Below are 26,044 nucleotides of genomic sequence, written 5' to 3'. Positions count from 1 at the left end.
TTGCTCCCACTTATTTATTTGTTCAGTCATTTATGTCAGTATGGATTAATGAATATTTATTTTATACTTCGGGTTAGAATCTAATAATATTTATTTTGTTGCTACAATTCTATTTTTTGGCCACTGGGAACTCTTTCAGGTTGGCTCTGGTGTCCCTTTGACATGCCTCTGTTCTTTTGAGTGAGTGTGTGTGTGTGTGTGTGTGTGTGTGTGTGTGTGTGTTCTTTACTTTCTACTCCACGCTCATCTTGTATCTTCCCTGTCACAGATCTAGAACCAAGGAGCCCTGGTTCCTTTTTTATTGGAGAATGATATTAAAAATCAAAATTTGGATGCTGGGTCCTAGTGTCCTTTTTACTTGACTCTTCAGTTCCTATTCAGAATGCCTGGAAAGTCTGAACCTGGACATTTGGTTGAATGATGAAAGAGTTTTAGCATCACACATTTGTATTATAGTACGTTGTAGTATCTGTGTGTGCTTTGTCTTGTGCTCTGGAGTCATAAGGAACAGCTTTATAAAAGCACTTCTAAGCGTTTAAAAAAAGAAAAGTTGGAATGCTTTAGAAGAATGTGTGCTTATTTTAGGGGCAGGCAAGTAGGGAAAAGTCAGATACTTCTGTTTTATTTTGAGCCTCAAAAAATGAACTCTTCTTTAGATACAAAAAGAAAGGGTGTCATCAGGAAACCTGCCATGGACAAACAGATGTATTTGAGAACTCATGCTAACAGGAATTGTAGACTTCCTAAAGTCTGTTCCTCTCTGTCATCATCATCACCATCATCATCATCGCTACCATCATCAATAATATTAGTATTATTTTGCCATAGCTACTGTTACTCCAGCCTTACCTCTCTTTCCCATAATGCTGGCTTTTTTCTTTTTTTCTTTTTAATTATAGAAATCATTTGCAAATGATTTGTAGACTGTCAGGACAGGTAAAAAAGATGAGGGAGATTGGAGCCTCTTTCCAATTGCTTTGGCTGGAGTTTGGCTCCAAGTAATGGAAACTGGAGCTTTTAAATGTATTTTTGCCTTGGGGCACCTGGGTGGCTCAGTCGGTTAAGCATCTGACTTTGCCTCAAGTCATGATGTCACAGTTCATGAGTTTGAGCCCCCGTTGGGCTGTGCCTGGAACCTTCTTCGAATTCTGTGTCTCCCTCTCTCTCTGCTCCTCCCCCGCTCATGCTCTGTTGCTCTCTCTCCTTCAAAAATAAATAAAAACATTCAGAAAAATAAAAAAAAATGTATTTCTGCCTTGAAACTTTTTTATTAAACATTTTAGAAAATGAGTGGACCTTGATCTAGGAATGAGTTTATTGTTGAACTCTCTTGCAAAATCTGATTTGAAATAGCAATTGCAGCTCTAAGAAAGGTTTTAATTAGAACAGCAGAGTTTGTCCTTGTCAAAATGGTGAAAGAGCCGGTGATATTCACAAGTTTTCTAAGTTTCCTACTTTCTTATCCTTTAAAAATCTTTTAGTTCAGCCGTTATCCTCCTAATTATATTTAGCCTTAGATTTTAGGATTGGTACCCCCTAGGAACCAAAGTTTTTAAATAACAAACCTGAATCTCTCTTTTTAAAAACATTTGGTTATTTTGCTTCATAAATTTCTCAAAATAAAAAGAAGGTAAAGAAAAAAATAAATAATTATAGGTAAGATAGAGAAGTTACCCATGTTTTCCTTCTTACCAGTTTGAAGAAACTCTGTAAGTTAGGAATATAGTTTCGTATTTTGCAAGTATTTTGTGTATTTTAAAATTTTATTCTTTTACCACTTTTATGAATTTATATGCAGTTTTTTGTACTATTGAAATTTTCATGTTATTTTTTACATTTTCATTAAAAATTGAGATAATTTTGGGGCACCTGTGTGGCTCAGTCTTTTGAACATCCAACTCTTGATTTTGGCTCAGGTTATGATCACATGGTCATGGGATTGAGCCCCATGTCAGGCTCTGTGCTGAATGTGGAGCCTGCTTAAGATTCTCTGTCTCTCCTTCTGCCCCTCTCCCCACTTGTGCACCCTCTCTCTTGCTCTCTCTCTTTGTCAAGTTAAATAAAAATTGAGATAATACTGTTAGTCACAATTGGCATGTTTCCTTTCAAGCAACTAAAATTTATTAACCGTATTGTTGTAAATATGCCTCAAACATGCCATGTACATGTTTGTTTTACTGAGAACAATCTGTTTTCTGTTTGGCTCAGAATTATGATTCTGAACATCAGCTTTTATTCTGTGCTATATTACAATGTTGTCCTCAGAATCTATTCACATAAATAATCTTATTCTAGACAAACTGAACTTTTTAGTTTTGGGGACAAAAGTGCATTAGTTCTTCTGTCTCTTACTTGTTTTTAGGTGTTGCCACCAATATTCTGCTGTTATACCTGGAATCCAGACAACTAAGCTTATTAGAATTACACGTAAAATAAAATAGTCTCTGAATATTGAATTGCATGTGGTTTTTATGACAATTACCGTTATCCTTCAGAGAATCATTTTCCTGTAGGCTATGTTTCTAAGAATTGAAGTTGCAGAAATTTAACTTCCAAAGAAATGGACTATTTATTACTGCCTTACAGAAAGAGAAAAGAGGAGTTATTTGAACAGTATGATAAGACTTGAAGAGTATTTTATGCACGACAATTGCAATTATGAAAGATACCATATTTTAATATGAATATTTGCCTAGATATGATACCAGCAAAAAACAGCATTGATTCCAAAGTAAGATACTTCTGTAGGGTTCTGCAGTTTGTGATTCTAGCTTGATTTTTGAACAGTGCTCTGAAAAAATGTTGAAAGCTTCATGGTCATATTCTGGTATTTTTGCTCAAGTTTGGTTGATTCTGGGGATGTAGTCCTTGATTTGGTAAAGCAGCCTACCCTCCCTTCTTCTCTCTCTCCCTGCATCTCTTCTTTCCTTCCACACTGGGAGAGTAGGTAGAAAAGAATATAAGCTGGAGCACCTGGGTGGCATGGCTGGTTGAACGCTGACTCTTGATTTTGGTTCAGATCATGATCTCAAGGTTCATGGAATTGTGGAATCATAGGCTTTGGGCTGACAGCATGGAGCCTACTTAGTATTCTCTCCCTCTCTGCCCCTCCCCCACTTGCATTCACTCTTGCTCTCTAAATAAACTTAAAGAAGTAAGGTTTATCCATGTAATAACTGATTATAGTGGCTTTTGGTTGGGCTGCCTTAATAGCATAAAGTTGCCAGTTTAAGTCCTTTTTTGAGTGGAGGGATGCTGTTATCTATTTTCCAGTACAGGAGGGCATGTTTGATTAAGGGTCCTGATATCAACTGAAAAGTTAGAGATTGGGTAAAGGGAAATGAGATGCCAGACTTTATTTTGGTAGCCTCTATTTTCTATAAAGTAAGAGGCAGAGGTTAGTAATTTGCTCAAAATGAGAGGATGTAAAAGGAGGAGAGGGCTTGAGGAAATAAGTTAATATTGGAGTCCTTTACTATGAGGAAAGAAAGAATTGCCAAGTTGTTATTAGTTTCGTTGATGTTAAAAAATTTCTTTTCAATTAAAAATAATTGGTACTGGGTTAGGATGATTTAAATATAGCAGCAGCCTAAAAGCAAAGGCAGGTTGTTTAATTGATATAGAATTATTGCTAAGAAAAGTGTTTACAGAAGAAAGGGATAAAGAATTTAGAGCAGAGCTTTTTAGCTGTATACTATGATTGGGTTGCAGGTATGTGGAGATACCTTCAAGCCATGAAGATAGAGGGTCTGGGATGGCTGGAGCCCCAGGGCTGGAACCTTATAGATGTCTTATCTACACTAAATGCCCAACATATATAATATTCTATGTGTATCATGACATAAAAAATAGTTGGGAAGCACTAATTTCTGGAGCTGGTGAGAGCCGTACTGAGGTGTATTACGAAGTCTTGCTGGTTAGTCAAAATGTGAAGTCAGGAGAAGATTAATAAATAGAATGGCTTCCAGGGTTTTGCCTTCTCAAATCTTCTCCTGTCTCAGACTTTTTTTTTTTTTTTTTTTTTGCTGTCTTACTTATGATATAATACTATCATACAATACTCTTAGCTGTATGTTCTCTATATTCTGAATTTCACTTTTATGAAAGCAGATAATTTATTGACTATAGTGATTTTATTTTCCTCCAAGTAGATGATGCTAAAATCTGTATTTTCAGACCTGATATTTTAGGCATAGTCCCACCTTGTTGTCTTACTATTATTTCAAAATCAAAATATCCAAAACTGAATCCCTGCATTCTCTTTCCAGTTAACTTTATTTCCAACAGAGACTTAACGTTTCCTGTAGATATCCAATCAGGAGGTCCCAGACTGGGCATTGGGTTTTTTCTTCTTTACTGTTTCCCTATATTATTTCTTTGTCTTAAATGACTCTCACATTTTCCTATCCTGCCTTTTCTTTATTTCCTTATTTCAGCTCTCCTGTCTCCCCCCACTTCCCCCTTCCCTCCACTCCCACCTTTAAAGCTGCCCTCTGCTCCCATCACAACAAAGCTTTTCTCCCTGGTCTCTCTGACTTTTCCTTCAAGCCTACGTCTGTCATGACAGTACCTCCTAAATTAAATTTTCTAAACTGTGTTAAGTGGAAGCATAGAATTCCTCACTTCTTGATAATTTGACTCCAGCTTATCCCCTCCCACTAAAACAAAAACAAAAACACCCATACCCCAAACATGAGAGTATTTAAATACTACCATCTCTGGCTACCATCATGTTGTACATCCTTCGTGGTTTGACATGGATGTCATCTTCTCTATGCAGCCTTTCCCAGAAACACCAGTTGCTTCCTCCTTTGTGTTCCCATGGAGGGTACTATTATTTATATCATTATTTATAGCATTCTATATTTTGAATTATGATTTACATTCTTTTGTGCTAAATTATGGATTTCTTGAAGGATAGGAGCCTGTATCTTATATCTTTGCCCAGAGATCTGGCATACAAAGTAGTTTTCTGTAACTATTTGAATAACTGAGCATTTTCGATATCAGTCAGAACTTTTCATCTTGACTTTTAGCCCACCATAATTTGGTTCCAGTCTACTTTTTAAAAAAAAATTTTTTTAACATTTATTCATTTTTGAGAGACGAGACAGACAGGCTCCAGGCCCTGAGCTGTTAGCACAGAGCCTGATACGGGGCTCAAACCCACCGACTGTGAGATCGTGACCTGAGCTGAAGTCAGACACTCAACCAACTGAGCCACCCAGGCATCCCCTCTACCTACTTGTATTTCCTTGCTTATAAGGATGTGCTGACTGTTTCTTTGAGGTTGTTTTTCTTCAAAGAGTCTTGTCTAAGCCACAATAACTTTTATTTTTGTATTTTTGATTTTTATTTCTCCTATAGCATCTTTCAGCATATGTGACTATAAGACCAAATCATTGTAAATTATTGACAAAAATTAGTTCAAAATGGTAAATGTGTTTCTGTAAAGATTTAAGATTCTGTTTAGCAGTATGGTTTAATTCTATAGTTAGCTCTTGCAGATTGTTAAAATTTGATTAAGATATTAGGTGTATTAAAGCAGATAATTTCCGTATTTTAAAATATTGATCATCTTTAAATTGGCTTCTATCACTTTAAAAAAGAATTTTCAACTCACTGAGTTCCAATCTCCAAGGAAACCTGGTGGCCACTTGAAGTTCAGTTTTGGAAACTGGAAGTTTAAGAAATAGTAATCTCTAAGATTAGTTTGTAAATTTGAAGCTTTGAAAGTGGCAGATTGATTACTTAAAGAATTATCAAGAATGAAAGATGATGAAGGTTTGTTTTCCTTGTACATTATTTTTTTTACTTCTTACTCCTTTCAGTTAACCCAACAATACTAATTACTATTCTTTTAATGATGACTTTATGAAATGGTTATATGATAAATTATTATTTTCCAAGTATTAAAATTTCTTTGCAAAGGTAGGTCAGAAACAACATGCCTAAAACCATAGACCAGTATCAATAATTAAAAAGCGTAATCCATTTTTTAAAAAGGGAGGGGGGGCGCCTGGGTGGCTCAGTCGTCGGTTAAGCGTCCCTCTTTAGCTCAGATCATGATCTCACAGCTCGTGAGTTTGAGCCCCAGGTCAGACTCTGTGCTGACAGGTCAGAGTCTGGAGCCTGATTTGGATTCTTTGTCTCCCTCCCTCCCTCCCTCCCTCTCTCTCTCTCTCTCTCTCTCTCTCTCTCTCTGCTTCTCCCCCACTTGCGCTCTCTCTATCTCTCAAAAAAAAAAAAAAATAAACGTTAAAACAAAAAACAAAGTTCTCTCCTAGTCCAGCGGAGAAATAAAATATATTCTGTCTTTATTATTTTTTGTTCCTTTAAAAAATCCTGGTACTTTGATTTTTTTTTTAAGTTAATTTGTTATTAAGTTAATGAAGTTATTTTGAGAGACAGAGAGATGAGTGAGAGTGCATGGGAGGGGCAGAGAGAGAGAGGAGGAGAGAGTATCCCAGGCAGGCTGTGTGCTGAAAGCCCAGGGCTCAATGCCATGAACCATGAGATCATGACCTGAGCTGAAATCAAGGGTCAGATGCTTAAATGACTGAACCACCCAGGTGTTCCCTTGTACTTCGATTTTAAAGGAGGCAAGTGATTGTTTTATAAAAAATTCAAGCCACACAGAAGTTTGTAACACAAAAGTTGAAAGCTTCCAGCCCAGTGCTGTAAATCTCCCTCACACAATTTCAGTCCCAAACTAAGTATGTATTTTTCTATATGTCTTACATGCACATATAAACAATAGTTGTTTTACAAAAAAAGGATTGTTTTATAGCAGCCTTATGTACAATCTGCTTTATTTTATTATTATTATTATTATTATTTTTAATGTTTATTTTTTGGGGGGGGGAGGGGCCGAGAGAGAGGGAGACACAGAATCTGAAACAGGCTCAAGGCTCTGAGCTGTCAGCATGGAGCCCATTGTGGGGCTAGAACTCACAAACCATGAGATCATGACCTGAGCCAAATTCAGATGCTTAACAGACTGAGCCACCCAGGTATCTTGCAACCTGCTTTAAAAAAAATTATCTGTACTTTCTGTATCCTTTTGTGCAGAACTTACCTTATTTTTAAAGGCTGCTCAGCAGTTTTATTTGTATACCTTAATTTTTTTTAAAATTTTTTTTTGACTTTTTATTTATTTTTGAGACAGAGAGAGACAGAGCATGAACGGGGGAGGGGCAGAGAGAGAGGGAGACACCGAATCGGAAGCAGGCTCCAGGCTCTGGGCCATCAGCCCAGAGCCCGACGCAGGGCTCGAACTCACGGACCGTGAGATTGACCTGAGCTGAAGTCGGACGCTTAACCGACTGAGCCACCCAGCCGCCCCTGTATACCTTAATTTTATCTTAGTTGTAAAAATCAAAACTTGATTAGAAAGGAAAAACACTTGAATCAGATTTTTCCTTGTACCTACATATATAGCTGTGTACAGTTCTTATTTAAAAAAAATTTTTTTTGATGTTTGTTTATTTTTGAGAGACAGACAGAGCATGAGTCGGGGAGGGGCAGAGAGAGAGACACACACACAGAATCTGAAGTAGGCTCCAGGCTCTGAGCTGTTAGCACAGAGCCCTACACAGGGTTTGCACTCATGAACCCTGAGATCATCACGTGAGCTGAAGTCGGATGCTTAACCGACTGAGCCACCCAGGTGCTCCCAGTTATTATTATTTTTAATTAAATGTTGATTATTCCAAAGTTCCAGTGAACAAAATGGCAAGAAATGAATTTGAATTATTAGTATGAATTCTTAGTATGAATTTGAATTAATCTTTAAGTTTAATCTTCAGTGTTTCTAAAGGCATTAACATGTCCATGATGATAGTATTTATGTTTTATATTTTAAAAAACTATGGCTTTCTTATAATTTGTAACAAAGCCAGTTTGGAATCTTTCATCATACAGAAATGAGGTGTTGCTCCACTTAGATGAATTGTCTTTTATACAGTTCTGTAGTTTTTTGCATATAGATATTTTTTGGTTGATTCTTTTCGTTTTTTTGATAGAATATATTTTACATAACAGATTGTTAGCAGAATTTTTATATTTCATATTTCATGTTGCAATATAAATTCCAGAGTCCAGGCTTCTGTACCAGAAATGTTAGACATTGTGTGGTGTGCCCTTTGATTTGCAGTACTGCCTTCCTAACTGGTTGAAACTGACTCCCTGATACTCTTCAGCCTTGCCAGGATCGATACACCGTTCATTTTGCTACTGGTCGTGATGTTACCATAATCATGGCTAGAGTAGTAGACTCTGTATATTGAACTCCACCTAGTTTGTACTGATAGGAGACCTAAATAGATGTTAGATGTATTTTCCTTTGATGACTAATACTTGAGGGTTTTAGAGTATTTTAAACAAGACAGACAAGATCATTAAGTTCATTGAGTAATAGAAACCTATTATTTGAGAGAGATTTACCTTTTTCCAAAAGTAGAAAGAAGGTCTACTATTAGAAATGAGGGAGCATACAGCTCCCCAGAGTTAAATCCTCCATAGTAGTGTAGAATTATTTGTTTTCATTGGTTTTGTGACAAAGAAACTTAGTCCTTTATTTTTATACTTTAAGGTTCTATAGGAACAGTTGATTGTATGCCCTTCATTCACTGTAAGGATTTCATTTAGGTGAAAGGAAAGGTCTTAAACATCATATTTCTTATCTCTGTAACTGCTCTGCTAGAAAAGGGATTTATAACAGCTATTATGCCAGGGACTCTGCCAGGTATTCTCATTTAACCCTTTAAGCAGTTTTTTGAGATAGATACTATTATCCCAATTTTCTGGACAAGGAGTTTAAGTAATCTGCCCAAGGTGACACAGCTAGTCAGGGGCAGAGTCCAAGACTTGAACCCAGATCTGTTTAGTATACAAATGAATTACACTTACTTTTGCTTGACTATTTATTCTTTTCTATTAGTGATTCCACTTAAACATGGAAAAATCACCTTCCCTAGGGCACCTCTGTGGCTTAGTTGGTTAAGTGTCTGACTCTTGATTTTGGCTCAGGTCATGGTCTCACAGTTCATGGGTTTGAGCCCTGTGTTGGGCTCTGTGCTTGCAGCTGGGAGCTTGCTTGGGATATTCTCTCTCCCTTTCTCTCTACCCCTCCCCCCGCTCGCGTTCACTTGCTCGCTCTTGTGCGTGCGCTCTCTCTCTCTCTCTCTCTCTCTCTCTCCCTCCCTCCAAATACATAATCTTAAAAAAAAGAAAAAAGGAAAATCGCCTTCCCTGTTTGTTATTCAGTATCTTTTTCCCCGTAATGTTTTCCTGTAGTTCTTAGATAAGCTGTAGATTTTTTGATTATTATCATAATGCCTCATTTTCTCTAGCTTCATGGAATATTTTGAGAATATTTTATAAGACTTTTTAGTTTTACAATCTTTCTGTTTGGTTGGTCGGTTGGTCAGTCAGCTAGTTCTCTTCCCTAAGTCATTTGCAAACAAGTCGCGTTTCTGCATTGGAGGACAAAGACTTCATTCACAGAGGAGCTTTACCTGAGATAGTCAACCCTTGTGAAAGTCTCTAAAGGTAAACATGGTGCTATCTGTGCTTCTCAGTTCCCCTTTGCTCTTTCAGAGGAGATAGTGTTCCTGGGCATACCTCTCCTTGGGCAACTTTCAGAGTCTGACAGTTCTAAACTCCATTGTACTATATATACCTTCATTCCTTTTAATGTCATGAGCAATTGTATCTAGAGCAGCATGGAATGGAGGATGTCCCTGAATCTCCTCGCATGGATATATAATACGGCATTCCTCGTTATATTAGCATAGACCCATCCAGTGATACTCCTTGTCCTACCACCTCTCTACCCGGATGATATCAAGGGTTTACTTTGGTACTGAGAAAAGTAAGAAATTCTGAGCTGCTTAACATGGAACTGTGAATAGATCTATGCGTTCTGGAGAACTGTGGATGACAGAGAATCTTTGAAGGTTAGGAGAACTAGAATGCTAGTTTCCCTTGTTTTATGATTTTAAAAATGTGCTAGTATTTTGGAGTCATATTAAAATTTCCCAATAATTTCTGCATAACTTTCATAGTAATTAATAGTTGTTTTCTTGTAGGTCCTGTGTGTCTCTTGTTAAAGGTGATACTGGATATTAAATCTTTTTACCCCGATTGTGAATGGTATATTTTTGTTATTCTGTAATATTTTCTAAGTTGTTTCTATTTGTTTAAAGGCAAGTCATTGATTTTAGAGAATTATTGTGGTATACACACATATAACTTCCCTGTGTTAGTATTTCCAGTGGTTTTCTTGTTGATCTCATCTGTTGATGTCATCTGCAAATAGTGACCCCCCCCCCCAAAAAAAAATATCACCTCCTTTTATTTATATCAATTCTCTGGTTTGAATGACCTGGCTAGCCCTTCCGGAACAGTGCTGTGTAGTGATGAAAACCTTCTTTTCCTTGATCTTGATGAGAACTAATCATCAGTTTTATTTTGTTTCTGAATTATGCAGGCCAAAGGAAACATGTGAGCTGAATCAAGCCACAATTCTCTGTTTTGAAGATTTATTTTTTAACACTGGACCTTGATACTCTCAGGGATATGAAAAGTGGTCTCTATAGACTTTCTGGAAGATGCAACTACTTTCCTATTTAATACTTACTATGAATCAAGAAACAGCATATAGATCAGGTTACCAGTTTTATGGAGGAGAAAATCTTTTGGTGCCTTACTATTGCCTTTTGTGATCAGTTTCTCTATTTCAAGAACTTTTTGGGCCCTCATATATAAAGTAAATGTCTTCTGTAGTTCTAGGACTGCTGCAGCTGAAAATTAGGTTATGATAAATGTTCAAGAAGTCTTAGACATTATTAGTTAAGCTTCTGACTCTTGGTTTCAGCTCAGGTCGTGATCTCACGGTTCGTGAGTTCCAGCCCTGTGTTGGGTTCCACACTGACAGCGAGGAGTCTGCTTGGAGCTTTCTTTCTCTCTTTCTGTCCCTCCCACACTCACACACACACTCTCTCAAAATAAATAAATAAATTTAAAATAAAAAAGAGTAAGATACAAAAAAAAAAAAAAAGAAAGAAAGAAGTTGGTTTTTAAATGGAGTGGATGTTAGTCCAGGTCCTCTGAGAAACAGATGCCCCAACAGGATTAAATGTGCAAGGAATTGGGTTTTTTTGTGGTAAAATATACATCATATAAAATTTACTATTTTAACCATTTTGTAAGTGTGCGGTTTGGCATTAAATATATTCACACTGTGTTGCAACCATCACCACCATCCATTTCCACAACTTTTTTTATCTTTCCTAACTGAAATTCTGTACCCATTTAACACTAATTTCCATTCACCTCTCCCCCTATACTGTTGATCACCATTCCAGTTTCTGTTTCTGAATTTGGCTAGGTACCTCATATAAATGGAATCATACAGTATTTGTCCTTTTGTGATTGGCTATTTCACTTAGCTTAATGTCATCAAGCTTCATTCATGTTGTGGCATCTGTCACAATTTCCTTTTTTTTTTTTTAAGCCTATATTTTTTTAGAGCAGTTTCAGGCTTACAACAAAATTGAGAGGGAGGTTTATGAGAGACTTCTCATATACTCTCTGCCTCCACACATGCATGGATAGCCATCCCCTATTATCAACATCATTCACCAGAATAGTACATTCTTTAAAAATTTTTTAAATATTTATTTTTGAGAGAGAGAGACAGAATGTGAGTGGGGGAGGGGCAGAGAGAGAGAGACAGAGAGAGAGGGGAAGACATAGATTCCGAAGTAGGCTCCAAGCACTGAGGTGTGAGCACAGAGCCTAACGTGGGACTTGAACCCACAAACCATGAGATCATGACATGAGCTGAGGTCATGCTCTTAACTGACTGAGCCACCCAGGTGCTCCTCCTCCCCCCCTTTGTTAAACCAAAGATGAACCTAGATTGACCCATTGTCATCACTCAGATATCTATAGTTTACCTTAGAGTTCACTCTTGGGATATGTCTGTGGGTTGGGACAAATGTATAATGGTATGTATCCCTCATGATAATGCCAGACAGTTTTTCATTGCCCTAAAAATCCTCTTTGTTTTACCTCTTCATCATCCCTCAGGCCCACTGCCTGCAACCACTAATCTTTTTGTCTCTTTAGTTTTGCCTTTTCCAGAATTTCTTGCACTGTAGTTGGAATCATTCAGCATATATATATAGCCTTTTCAGGTTGGCTTCTTTGACTTAATAATGTGCATTTAATGTTCCTGCACGTCTTTTCATGGCTTGATAGCTCTTTTCTTCTTAGCACTGAATAATATTCCATTGTCTGGATGCACCGCAGTTTATCCACTCACTTCCTGAAGGATATCTTGGTTGTATCCAAGTTTTGCCAATTATGAGTAAAGCCGTTGTTAATACCTAGTGCAAGTTTTTATATGGATTCCTTCAGTTTTAAGACTGAGCAGTATTTCACTGTGTATTTACATCACATTTTGTTTATCCATTCATCCGCTGATGGACATTTAGTTTGCTTCCTCTTTTTGGCTCTTGTGAACATGTGTATCAAATATCTGTTTGAGTCCCTGCTTTCTTTTAGGTATACAACTAGAAATGGAATTGCTGGATCATATTGTAATTCTCTGTTAACTTCTGAGGAATTGCCATATTCTTTTCCACAGCTGCTGCACCATTATACATTCCCACCCACAGTGTACAAGGGGTCCAGTTTCTCTACCTCTTAGTGATACTTGTCGCTTTATTTTTTGGATAATAGCCATCCTAATGAGTGAGAAGTAGTATCACATTGTATTTTTGACTTACATTTCCCTAATGATTAGTGAAATAATTGAGCATCTTTTTATGTTCTTATTGGCCATTTGTATATCTTCTTTGGAGAAATGATTATTTAATTCCTTTGCTCATTTTCAATTTTAGGTTTGGATTCTGAGTGTTGCTTACTATTTGACAAGTCACTTAAACTTCTAAGTTTTAGTATTTTGATGGAGCTAGACATGCAGAATATTGTATAAGGCACAAAGTATGTGCCCACAAATTGGAAGATATTCTTTTTTTTCCCTTTAGTGTTTTATAATCTGTATTTCTCTCTCTCCGCACTTTGTGAATTTTGTGAGGGTTAGGACTGTGATCTTAATTTTATAATGTCAGTAGTTGGATCATTGTATCATGCAGCCCCTGATACATACCGTAATGGATCTGCTGGAACTGTTGATTCAATAAATGCAGTTTAAGTGTTCTGTGAGTTTTATCCTGGAAGTTTTTTACATTATCCCAGTTTCTTCTGCACTCTGATAACATTATAGCTATAATTGCTTCTTCTGGAACCTTTAGTGTATTGTCTGTAATTGTTTATTTCATCTTGATGCCTTTGGTCAGCAAGAATCAAGTGAATTATTTGATAGCTAACAGTCTATCCTCTGAACATTATTTCCTAGTTAGGTGAGGTTGTCTTAATCATTGGTCTTTTTTCACATTTTTATTATATCTAGCCGCCTAAAAGAAGTTGAGTTTGGCCATGTCACAATAGTTATTCTGACTAACTTCCTTCTTTCCATCAGGTATCAATCACTCTGAAAGTTAATTATTATTTGCTAATAAGTTTATCAAGGTTACCCTCACTCTTTTTCATAATTGAGTATATTATCAGATTGTGTGCTCCTACTACCTGTAAGAGCAGAACTGTCTCTTTAAGAAATTTAGTTTCTTGGGGTGCCTGGGTGGCTCAGTCAGTTGAACTCATACTTCAGCTCAGGTCATGATCTCACACTCATGGGTTCGAGCCCCCCATAGGACTCTGTGCTGACAGCTCAGAGCCTGGAGCCTGCTTTGGATTCTGTGTCTCCCTCTCTCTGCCCCTCCCCGACTTACACTCTGTCTCTCTCTCTCAAAATAAATAAACAAAAAAAATTTTGAAAAAAAAAATTTAGTTTGTTTTGATGGGGCGCCGGGGTGGCTTAGTCTGTTAAGCTTCTGACTTTGGCTTGGGTCATGATTTCCGTGGTCCTGACTTCAAGCCCCGCGTCAGGCTCTGCTCACATCTCAGAGCCTGGAGCTTGTTTCATATTCTGTGTCTCCTTCTGTCTCTCTCTCTCTCTCTCTCTCTCTCTCTCTCTATCTCTCTCTCTCTCTCTGTCAAAAATAAACATTAAAAAAATGAAAAAAAAAAAAAGAAATTTCGTTTGTTTTGAGCATTTTGCTAATGTAGTTGTGAGCCCAGAATGGTGCCTTTTGGGGTGAAACATCTTTCTTGCTAAATGAAGTTTTGACTATTCAAAATATGTAACAAACCGTATTGTCCATACTATTTAGCTTTAAGTAGTGGAAGTTATTAAGCATTTAGGTGTACTAGGAGAGAGTATTCTGTCAGGTACTTGATTTCATATTCTTAAACTGGCACAGAGTAAAATAAATATCAGTAAAGGAGAGTTAAAAATTCAAAACATGTTCTAATATCCCGGTGGTATAAGTATTATTTTTTTTCCACTTACATGAAAAAAGTGGATAAATAGTGGACATAGTTCTAGTTCCTTTTCTGATAATCTTTAAAACTTGTATAGAAAAATACAAAATCATCTTATGGATGTTTTTAAAAATCTTTTAGAGCTCTGTAAAATCTCTCATCAAATTTTTATTTAAACTTAACAATACTTATCATTGGTGGTTAATGTTCATACCAGTAATAATGACTGGTTATAAAACATATTTCAGTTTAGAAGTAGAGTTCCTCAAAGTTGTATCCATAATCTTAATGACTTTTTACTCCCACTTCTGCTCACATAAGTGTAATTTATTAAAAAAAATAATTTTTTTTTAATCTTTATTTATTTTTGGGAGAGAGACAGAGTGTGAGCAGGGGAGGAGCAGAGAGAGAGGGAGACACAGAATCCAAAGCAGGCTCCAGGCCCAGAGCTGTCAGCACAGAGCCTGACGCGGGGCTTGAACTCACGAACTCTGAGATCATGACCTGAGCCAAAGTCGGACACTCAACTGACTGAGTCACCCAAGCGCCCCACATAAGTGTAATTTATGATGTAAATTGCCAAATCCTAACCCTAATTTTTAGTTCTGAAAGTTAACATTTTTAGTCATTGTGCTTTTTTTCACGGAAGGTTTACTACTAGTTGTGTATCCTATACTAATATCAGGAGTAATTGGTATGCCACTTTCATGACATAGCAATAAAATGATCGGATCAAACTCACAAAGAGGTACTAGTCCTGTAGATTCAGTATTGAAACAATGTATAATAGCAAACCAGCCCTGATGTGGCTAAGGAGATAGATATATCTAGTACATATTTAACCTCCTTTTTAAATTAGCTCAACCAATCATTTTTATTGAAATAAAAGGCTAGAGGGGTGCCTGCGTGGTTCAGTCCATTAAGCATCTAACTTCGACTCAGTCATGATCTTGCAGGGCGTGGTTTCAAGCCTCATGTTGTGCTCTGTGCTGATAGCTCAGAGCCTGGAGCCTGCTTCAGGTTCTGTGTCTCCCTATCTCTCTGCCCCTCCCCCACTTGTGCTCTGTCTCTGTCTTGTGCTCTCTCAAAAAATGAATAAACAGGGGCGCCTGGGTGGCGCAGTCGGTTAAGCGTCCGACTTCAGCCAGGTCACGATCTCACGGTCCGTGAGTTCGAGCCCCGTGTCGGGCTCTGGGCTGATGGCTCAGAGCCTGGAGCCTGTTTCCGATTCTGTGTCTCCCTCTCTCTCTGCCCCTCCCCCGTTCATGCTCTGTCTCTCTCTGTCCCAAAAAAAAAAAAATAAATAAACGTTGAAAAAAAAAAAATTTAAAAAATGAATAAACATTAAAAAAAATGTAAAAAAAGGGAATAAAAGACTACATTATGATTTCATCAAATACCAAAGAGTTTGTAACATTTTTTATTGATTCTTTGTGTTAGTTTTGCTGTGTTTTTAGTTAAAAAATGCAGTACTGGTATTTGTTTCTTTTCATGAACTTCTTTTTCTCAGTTTAAAATAAGAACATGAATTAGAGTACTCCCTTGGTGGGAACAGTTTAGATAACATGGGGTGTTAATTTTGCATATGATGTATGCTTGACAGATTACTCTGAGAACAGTTATTGGTGTGCAAACACACGTACGCCCCCCACCCCCACCCCCCACCGGCCACCGTATACCACCTGTCCCTTATTCTCTCCCTGCTGTCAGCTGGGCAGATAAAATTCTCCAAAACCCAGAGCAGAGTTAACCATAAAGAGTTCCATTGTTTTGGCTTTGGGGCATAAACTAATGGAAAAGAAATCGAGTTTAATAAATTATGCATTGAATCACTTCTTTGTAAATTTACTTATGGATTCCTGTTCTCAGAAGTGATCTGTCCTTTTGGCAGGTTTTCATTGCCTCTCAGGATCTCCATTACCAGGACTCAGAGGGTAACTTAGTAATTAAGGGTGAGGAGTCTGAAATGTTTTTTTTTCTGCAACATATAAAGCTTATGTTTTCAGTGATCCAACTTGTCAAGACTCCTGGGAGATGTAGACTTCTGGAAGATCCCCAGATTTTTCCAAATGACGTAACACTTGATGGGATTGGAGAGGGGTCCATAGTTATCTTCTACTTTCCCTTTTGACTTTTTGACAATGCCCTTATGGAGGTAGAATTCACATACCATTACAATTCTCCCTGTTTAAGTGTGTACGTCAGAGGTTTTTACAATATTCAAAGTTGATTATCACCACAGTCAGTTTTAAAAACATTTTCAGTTCACTGAAAGTAACCCTATACTCTTTGGCCATCACATCCCAATCCTATTCTGCCCCAGGCAATGACTACTCTACTTTCTGTCTCTAGAGCATTGGCTGTTGTGGACATTGTTATGAAAGGAATCTTAAAAAATGTAGTCTTGTGACTTTTTTTTTTTTTTAGTGTAGCATTTTTGAGGTTCATATCACTTTGTAGCGTGAATTAATATTTCATTTCTTCCTTCCTTCCTTCCTTCCTTCCTTCCTTCCTTCCTTCCTTCCTTCCTTCCTTCCTTCCTTCCTTTCCTTCTTTCTTAGATGCGGGGAGGGGCAGAAGGAGAGAGAGAATCTTAAGCAGGCTCAGTACGGGGCTTTATCCCATGACTGACTGTGAGATCATGACCTGAGCCAAAACCAAAAGTCAGATGCTCAACCTACTGAGCCACCCAGGTGCCTCTCATTTCTTTTGATTTGTGAATAATCATTGTATGGATTTATTCATCAGTTGATGGACATTTGTTTACACTTTTGGGCTATCGTGACTATTGGTGCTATGAATAATATGGCTACACCATTTTACATTCCTAAGTGGGCTACAGCATTTTATATTCCACCAGCAATGTGTGAAGATTCCAGTTCTATTATATGCTTGCCAACACTTGTTATCTATATTTTTTTATTATAGCCATCCTGGTGGGCTGCCCCTTGAATCTTAAATCACACATACCCATGCCTTATTATTATGATTTGTATTTGTTTTTAATATTTATTTTTCAGAGAGATACATGAGCAGGGGAGGGGCAGAGAGCGAGTGAGACACAGAATCTGAAGCAGGCTCCAGGCTGTGAGCTGTCGGTACAGAGCCTGATGTGGGGCTCATGTTCATGGACTGTAAGATCATGATCTAAGCTAAAGTCAGACGCTTAACCAACTGAGCCATCCAGGCCCCCCATGATTTGGGTTTTCTTACATTTAATTGTGGTGATCCTTGTCTGAGTGGCTGCCTCTTGTAATTTGCTCATTGCTGTGCCCATGTGTTCACCCATCTTTGTGTTCCTCCTTTATTACTGATCCTGCTGAACTCCATACAGGGCTTGATTTGGATGTAGCACTGCCTGTTCTTCTAAATAAGAATAATAGAAGGTAGTATAGAAGATGGAGGTTTTGATAGCTTTATATAGCAGTAGGCTGTTTCTGGGGTTCTTGGATGGCTTAGTCAATGGAACATGCGACTCTTGATCTCAGGGTCATGAGTTCAGGCCTCACATTGGGCATGGAGCCTACTCAAAAAACAAACAAACAAAAAATAGAAGTTGACTGTTCCATTTTTAAAATTACTCTCCTCAGTTCTGATAATAGTTATATATTAAAATAAAGTGGGAGACCTGTGAGGTTGTAGAGTCCTGTTAATTGTCATTTTGGAAAAGGAAAAGACTTCTTACCAATACCTTTTTATCTTCTTTTTAGGAAGTGGTTCAAAAGTGCCTAACAAAAGTGAGTTTTGTTAAATACAAAACTCATCTGTAGTGTTAGAAGTTAAGATAGTGGTTACAACTCCCAGTAGGTGGAATGACTGGAAGGGGATTTCTGGGATGCTCGTTATCTTCTGTTCTGTGATCTTAGAGGTTACATAGATACGTTCATTTTGTGAGAGTTCATTGAGCTAAAAATTTAGAATATATGTGTCTGTTATACTTAAGTAAATGCTTAAGTTAAAAATGTTAACATTATTTAATCATATTTTGCTCTTGTCACAATTAACTGCCTTTTAATAAATACATTCCATTTTGAGTCATATTTATTTATTACTTTTACATTATCACAGTTCTTGTGTATACATTACATTAATGTAGGTGCATTAATTTCAAGTCCTGTTGCTCAGCAGCCCCTGATTTCAGAGGTAGAAAGATTTAGGTTAGTTTTAGGAAGTTTGGTTTTATGTTCTGGTCTACTGCTCTAACTGAATGATCTTTAGCAACTCACAGTCTTAGCTGGAGTCCTTCTGCATGTATCTAAAACTTTGGGAAATGCAGCAATTGTGTATTTTGTCTGTCATTGAGTTCAGATTCTCATCAGAGAACAAAGTAGTATGAAGAAAAGAACCATGGGAAAGAGAAGATATATTTTTACTAGAGCATTATTTATAGTAATCTTTCTAATATGGTAACCATCTAGATGTACAAGAAATATTTAATTACCACTTTCAGGATACCAGGAGAAACACATTGACTAATCAGAATCTTTTGAATGCTAGTCCTTTAATCTCTGATTACTGTAATAGGTTTTGAAGAAATTGTTAGATTTTGACCAAATATGTTACTGAAGGTAGTAAGATACATAGTAAGTTTTTAGTTAATAGAAGTTTTCAAGTAGGCTTATGTTCTATAATCTTTACTATATTTCTAAAAATTGAGTATGTGGAAGAGGTATCAGAGAAATAAGCCTTAAAAGAACAGTAAAATGACTTACAGCCATTTTATATCCTGATATATCAGGGAAGGACAGTTCTGCCTTATTATAGGGATGTTCTCAGTGGAATCTGAAACTCTTCAGTTAGTATAATAAAACACATTAACCATCTTTTTAATCTCTAATTGTGTCTTTTAGGCCTCCCTTAAAGTTTCCCATGTCTCAATGGACTCCTGAATATAACAAGCTCTATACCTTAAAAGTGGATATGAAGAGTGAGATTCCTTCTGATGCGCCAAAGACACAGGAGAGTCTGAAAGGGATCCTCTTGCATCCACAGCCCATTGGGGCAGCCAAAAGTTTTCCTGCAGGAGTTGAGATGATTAACAGTAAAGTGGGGAATGAATTCTCTCATTTGTGTGATGATTCTCAAAAACAAGAGAAGGACATGAATGGTAACCAACAAGAGCAAGAAAAAAGTGTTGTTGTGAGGAAAAAACGCAAAAGCCAGCAGGCTGGCCCTTCTTACATGCAAAATTGTGTTAAAGAGAACCAGGGAATATTAGGATTGAGGCAACACCTAGAAACACCAAGCGATGAAGATAATGATTCCTCTTTTAGCGATTGTCTTTCTTCTCCTTCATCTAGTCTGCATTTTGGAGATTCTGACACTGTAACTTCAGATGAGGATAAAGAAGTCTCTGTAAGACATTCCCAGGCAATTTTGAGTGCTAAAAGTAGAACTCATAGTGCACGGTCCCAAAAGTGGCCTCGGACAGAGACAGAATCTGTTTCAGGATTGTTAATGAAAAGACCCTGTTTTCATAGCAGTTCATTAAGGAGACTTCCATGCAGAAAGAGATTTGTGAAAAATAATTCCTCACAGAGGACACAGAAACAAAAAGAGAGGATATTAATGCAGAGGAAAAAACGAGAAGTATTAGCCCGAAGAAAATACGCGTTGCTCCCCAGTTCTAGTAGTTCCAGTGAGAATGACCTCAGCAGCGAATCCTCTTCCAGCTCATCAACTGAAGGAGAAGAAGATTTGTTTGTTTCTACCAGTGAAAACCACCAAAACAATCCAACTGTTCCCTCAGGTAAAAATGTTTAAGTTGAGCAAAATCTGCTATTGCATTGTGTTTGTGCTTAAGTTTTTTCTACATTTTAGTGGATTTCATTGCTGTGAGAAGGAATCGGAGGCTCGATTAACTTTTATTTTTAAGCCATATAAATAAATTACTGACTGTAGTATTAAACCATGACTCTAAGATCCACATTTTTTCAGATAGCTCTGTGATAGATTTCTTTCACATTCAACCACAGTAGTAACACTAAAAAAGTAATTAATATTATTTTTCCTTTAGGCACTCTGTTCTTATTGTTTACTAGTTATCTTGTCTTGATCTTTATAATTGAGAAATAATTTCAAGTATTTGAGAGGTGCTTTTATTCCAATACTAGAACACAAACTTTTAGTCCTGACAGTGCTCAGTAGAGCATGTGATTAATCAGTTAAAATTGAATAACTGATAGAGGACTAGCTTGAGTGCAGTCTCCCCTCCTCACAGTAAATATTATATTTAACTAGCATAAGATTATGTACAGTCTCTGAAGTACAGGTATGTTCCATATATACCCTTTTTTACGGTTTGTTGTAATTTAAAGGAAGTTGATGAAGTAAACGTTGAATAAAGTCCGAATTGAGGGAAAAGATTAATTTCATGTGAAAGAATGGGGGAGGAGGAGAGCTTTTTAAAGGGCTAAGATCATGGTTTGTAATAGTGACACAAAGGTTTCCCAGTCTTTGCCTGATGTCCTGCTTGTCAAGGGTAGAGCCTGCTAATAATCTACTGTGCTGATATGCCATTTTTCCCTGTTTCTTTTCTCCTTCTGTAACGGGTTAAGTACAAGTACTTACCTTCCAAGATTCCCATTTCTATTTGTCTATCTGTGCCAGAACCCTGAAACCAGTAACTTTGATCTTTAGTCTAAGCCATGTCCAGTTTATTTTTTTTTAACCTACCCAAGTATTTAATTCTTTTTTTAAAAAGTTAATTTATTTGTTTTGAGAAAGAGAGCACACATGAGGGAGGGGCAGAGAGAGATGGGGAGAGAGAAGAATCTCAAGTAGGTTCTGTGCTGTTAGCGCAGAGCCCAATGCAGGGCTCAGACTCACAAACTGTGAGATGATGACCTGAGCAGAAAACAACAGTTGGATGCTTAACCTGCTGAGTCCCTCAAGAGCTCCTCCAAGTATTTGTTTTAAAGAGTTCATTGAGATCATCTACAGCTGGGAGGAGGTTACAGCAACCATTCTCTGAGGTCTTTTGAGAAAGAGGGAGGAGAGAATAGGAGTTGTCTTGCTTAATTGCCATATTTTACATTTTGCCACATATTTGCCATTTTTCTCAGGTGGTTAGAATGTGAAGACTTATTTGGGGAAGAGGGAGCAGCAGAGCCCAATTTCTGCTTGAAATTAGCGAGGCAGAAGGGTTGGTGCTGTGAGGTAGAAGTTCCAAGGAGCTGGAATTTGTAGGAGGCATGAAGATAGAGTTGATGTAGGTCAATATCAGTGTTGTTTCTAGGAAGTAAGGAGTTCATATACTCTCAACTTTCAAGATAAATGCAAACTCTAGAATTCATTTTTAAATCTTATTTAATACTTTCTGTAGCATGTGGTTTTTACTGTCTTTGGAAGAGTTGCATTATTTCAACATATTTTCATACATTTAAGAGGAATGTTTGTCTCTGGAAACACAAAGCCAAACATTGAAACAAAATTCTTTTATTTTTTTTTTCCTGGTTTTTAGACCAGTGTTTTGTTTTGAACTAATTTATTTGTTTTTTAAATAATGGTTTAATAGTAACATTCTCATAGTGTGGAATTTTAAAAATACCAAGAATGTTTAAAATAAAAAACAAAAGTTTACCACTTCTTCTTAGGTCCCAGTTTTATTACCCAGAAGTATTCAGTTAGCAGTTTCTTCTGTTAACAGAAAATGTGGAAACATATATAAGGGTAAATAAATACGAGTTTTTAAAATATTAGTGTGTATGGTTATCTCATTTTTAAAAAATGGTTGCATAGTATTTCCTTTCTTTGGATATTTCATAATTTATTTAGCCAGGTTATGTTGGTGAATATTTGCTGAATTGAACAGCCTTGTATGTACAGTTTTGCATACCTTTGTGAGCATATCTTGAGGAATAATTTCTAAAAGTATATAGGAAGTTAACATGCATTTTAAAATTTGCTAGTTATTATCATCAGAATGCCCTCCAAGGAGTTTTCATCAAGTTCCTTTACCTTCCAACAGTAGATGATTTCATGATGATAGTAAAAATACCTACTAGCCCTTTTCGGGTATTTACTCCATGCTGGTAATGTTCTGAGTGTTTATATGTATTTCTCATTTCATCCTCCCAGCATTCTTAGGAGGTGTCTTCTGTTATTATCACCCTCATATTACAGATAAAGCCTTTGTAAAACCATTTTAGAATGATTTATATTCAGAATTAACTGAAATATTGATGGGACATAGTTCTATTTTCAAGAAATTTCAGCTCTCAAAACCTGACTTGGATTCTTAAGAGAAGGGTTTTTCTTCTAGATTTATTTTTAGGGCTGGCTTTCAGACTCCAGTTCTGGTATGGTTTTGTGTGTTGGGAATTAGGAGAGGGTGGGAATATCTCAAATTTTAATTAGATTTATCTCCTATAATAATATGATTTGTATGGATGGGTATTAGTTACTCTGGAGGTGCTAGGACAAAATTTTCACCCACTATCCATCAACACTTACTGGCTACTGCTATAGTGAGCTGATGGAAAGAATGTTTGATGTGTTATTTTGTTGTATCGTCAAACTCTCTAAGATGTAACAGTTGTATATACTTAACTGGTTTTACCAAGTCATCTAAGAATGAGTTGTCAGTACCTTATATTGTATAACAAGCATTAGTTCCGATGTTGTAATCACTAGATTTCTGGGAAAACCCTATTTACCTCATCTTCATTAATTTTTTTAAGCAAAGGAAGCCAAAATGATATGTGACTTAGGTTGTTAGATTTTGAGTTATTCCCAGTTGCCAGTTAGTTGAGAATTTATACATCCAGTTTTGTATCTGATAATATTTGCCAAGAGCTTCAGATACTTGAAAATAACCTAATAGAAGCTAAGTTTGAGAGTAGATGTTAAATTTTAGTGACATATTTCTGTGATCTATTCATTGAACCTTATCTGAACTGCTGCTTAATTTTTTATATAGTCCTTGTATTAGCACTGGAAAATGCACATTTATTTCCCAGTTGTTGCTGTTTAATGACTATATTTTTATTCACAGCTTAAAATATGTGTGTGTGTACACATACACACACACACACACACACACACACACACGTATATATCCAATAGATACATACTCATATTTTCCAGTTGCATGCCATACTGTATTGACTTAAGTGTTGTAAAAGTTTACTTTTAGGGGCACCTGGGTGGGCTTGTGCATTCATGCCCTGCATTGGGCTCCACAGCCTGGAGCCTACTTTAAAAAAAAAAGTTTACTTTTAAACTTTAAAAGATAACCTTTAAGATAAATTTGAGGGGCGCCTGGTTGGCTCAGTCAGTTAAGCGTCCGACTTCGGCTCAGGTCATGATCTTGCAGTCGGTGAGTTCAAGCCCCGCTTCGGGCTCTGTGCTGACAGCTTGGAGCCTGGAGCCTGTTTGGGATTCTGTGTTTCCCTCTCTCTCCGACCCTCCCCTGTTCATGCTGTGTCTCTCTCTGTCTCAAAAATAAAAATAAACATTAAAAAAAAAAAAAAGATAAACTTGAAGATAACCTTTGGAATTATAAAGTCCTAATAACTAGGAGTTATATTTGTAAAAATTTCTTTTCCTCCTTTTCCAGATAGCACTGATAGAGCTGGGTTTTTTGTTGTTGTTGTTTGTTATTTTTATATGGAAATTTTCACACATAAAAACAGTTACACATACATAATCTAGCTTCAGTTTTCAATATTCTGCCATTCTTCATCTCTCACCCCTCAATTTTTTTTTTTTCCTGGAGAATTTCAGAACAATTTCTAGATACCTACCATTTAAGTTATTTCATATATTGCATATTTCCTGCAAACTGGTATTTAGATCTAAAAGCTTGATTTAATTTAACTTCAGGAACACTTCCTTGGTTGTGCTGTGTATTTCCTATTGTATCACTTGTTAAAATTGATTAGAGGGTTCTGATGGTGTCATTCTGATCCTTCCACTCTAAAGTTCCCCATCAACATTTCATGTAGTATTAGCAACAGCTTTGATGATCTTGCCCAGATCCGTTCTTTCATTTAGGGGTTGCAAAATGTTGACTTTCTAAATCTGTCATTCTGCTTACATTTATTAATGAAGGTTCTTCTACAAAGAATTCTTCAACTAACTGGTTATTCTGAAATGAGGTCCATATGAGAAAGGCAAGATGGATGCTTGATTTTACCACTTTTCAGAATGAATTGGTGCTCTAGCAGTATCCAAAGAGGAGTTTTCATTTTTTTTTTCATTTTTTTTTCAACGTTTATTTATTTTTGGGACAGAGAGAGACAGAGCATGAACGGGGGAGGGGCAGAGAGAGAGGGAGACACAGAATCGGAAACAGGCTCCAGGCTCTGAACCATCAGCCCAGAGCCTGACGCGGGGCTCGAACTCACGGACCGCGAGATCGTGACCTGGCTGAAGTCGGATGCTTAACCGACTGCGCCACCCAGGCGCCCCGGAGTTTTCATTTTCAGGTATCATTATGAACTCATGGGTTTTAGCATAGTTGATGTATAGCAATCTTTTTATTCTGTTTGATGTTCAAATAGCTTCACCTTTGGCCAGTGGGATCATCTTCAAGTTAGGTTTATGTCCTTTTGATACCACCCCAGTGGTCTTTGACAAGATGGTCTCTGATAAAACAGGATGGTCCAGATCCATAGTTTACATTTCCTGCCTCAAACCTGGAAACAACCATTTTTTAAAAACTACTCCTCATTTCCTTTCATTGCTCAGTTATAGTTAGAGGCTATAGACTGGGAATTAAGGTGTTTGTTGTTCTACTGAGTTATTGATTTCAGCATTTTTCTTTTAATGTTTATTTACTTTGAGAGAGCGCTAGTGAGGAGGGTAGGTGCAGAGAGGGAGGGAGAGAGAATCCCAAGCAGGCTCTGCACTGCTAGCGGAGAGCTGAGCATGGAGCTTAAACCCACAAACTGCGAAATCATGACCCGAAACCAACAGCCAGACGACCAACCAACTGAACTACCCAGGGGTCCCACTTTTCAGCGTTTTTAATGGACAAAGTTAGGAATGTAAAGATTTTAGAAAGAGATAAATCATTAATTTTTATATGACTATTTCCATTGAAAGTTTAGGATTAGGGATTTTTATGTAAACTTCTGTTTTATATTTGGATCTCTTTACTCTTACATTGAAAACTGTGATTCTTAATAACAATCGCTTTTTGGCTTTATCCTGTACATACTATAAATACACATAAATGAACATTCATAAATGAATAAAAATGAAAATATTTACAATTTACAATATTACAGTTATTACTAACAGCAATGCTAATAAAGATTTTTTTGGGTTCCTTTTTGCTGTTGGCCAGTCTTCTTTGGTTATGCCATTGATTTAATATGCATTTAGGTTCATTCATTTCAGAGTTTTTCTTTCTTTAAGGTATTTGTTAAAAGCTTTAATTTTGCTTTTTAATTATGTAAAACATTTACCTGGTTACAAAGTCAAAATTTTTTGTAATTAAAAATTTACTTATTTTGAGAAAGACAGATAGTGTGAGTGTGGAAGGGGCAGAGAGAGAGAGAGAGAGAGAGAGAATCTCAAGCCTGATGTGGGGCTCGAATTCATGAAACTGTGAGATCATGACCTGAACTGAAATCAGGAGTTG

The 26,044-nt window shown here is 36.9% G+C and overlaps 1 protein-coding gene across 5 annotated transcripts in view; it reads left to right on the top strand.

Moving 5' to 3' along the window:
- RNF111 (ring finger protein 111) overlaps window positions 1-26,044 on the top strand; it is a 99,279-nt gene that overhangs the window by 24,588 nt on the left and 48,647 nt on the right. For all 5 annotated transcript variants that reach the window (XM_030318075.2, XM_030318076.2, XM_030318074.2 and 2 more), the window contains one exon: window positions 19,305-20,203. In XM_030318075.2, coding sequence (XP_030173935.1) covers window positions 19,324-20,203 — 880 coding nt within the window. In that variant the 5' untranslated portion in view covers window positions 19,305-19,323. The remainder of the gene's footprint in view (window positions 1-19,304; window positions 20,204-26,044) is intronic.

This window comes from Lynx canadensis, chromosome B3, assembly GCF_007474595.2.
Source record: "Lynx canadensis isolate LIC74 chromosome B3, mLynCan4.pri.v2, whole genome shotgun sequence".
In the NCBI taxonomy this organism is placed as follows: domain Eukaryota; kingdom Metazoa; phylum Chordata; class Mammalia; order Carnivora; family Felidae; genus Lynx; species Lynx canadensis.
Note: the sequence above shows the minus strand (reverse complement) of the source record. Positions and strands in the feature narration are given on the sequence as shown.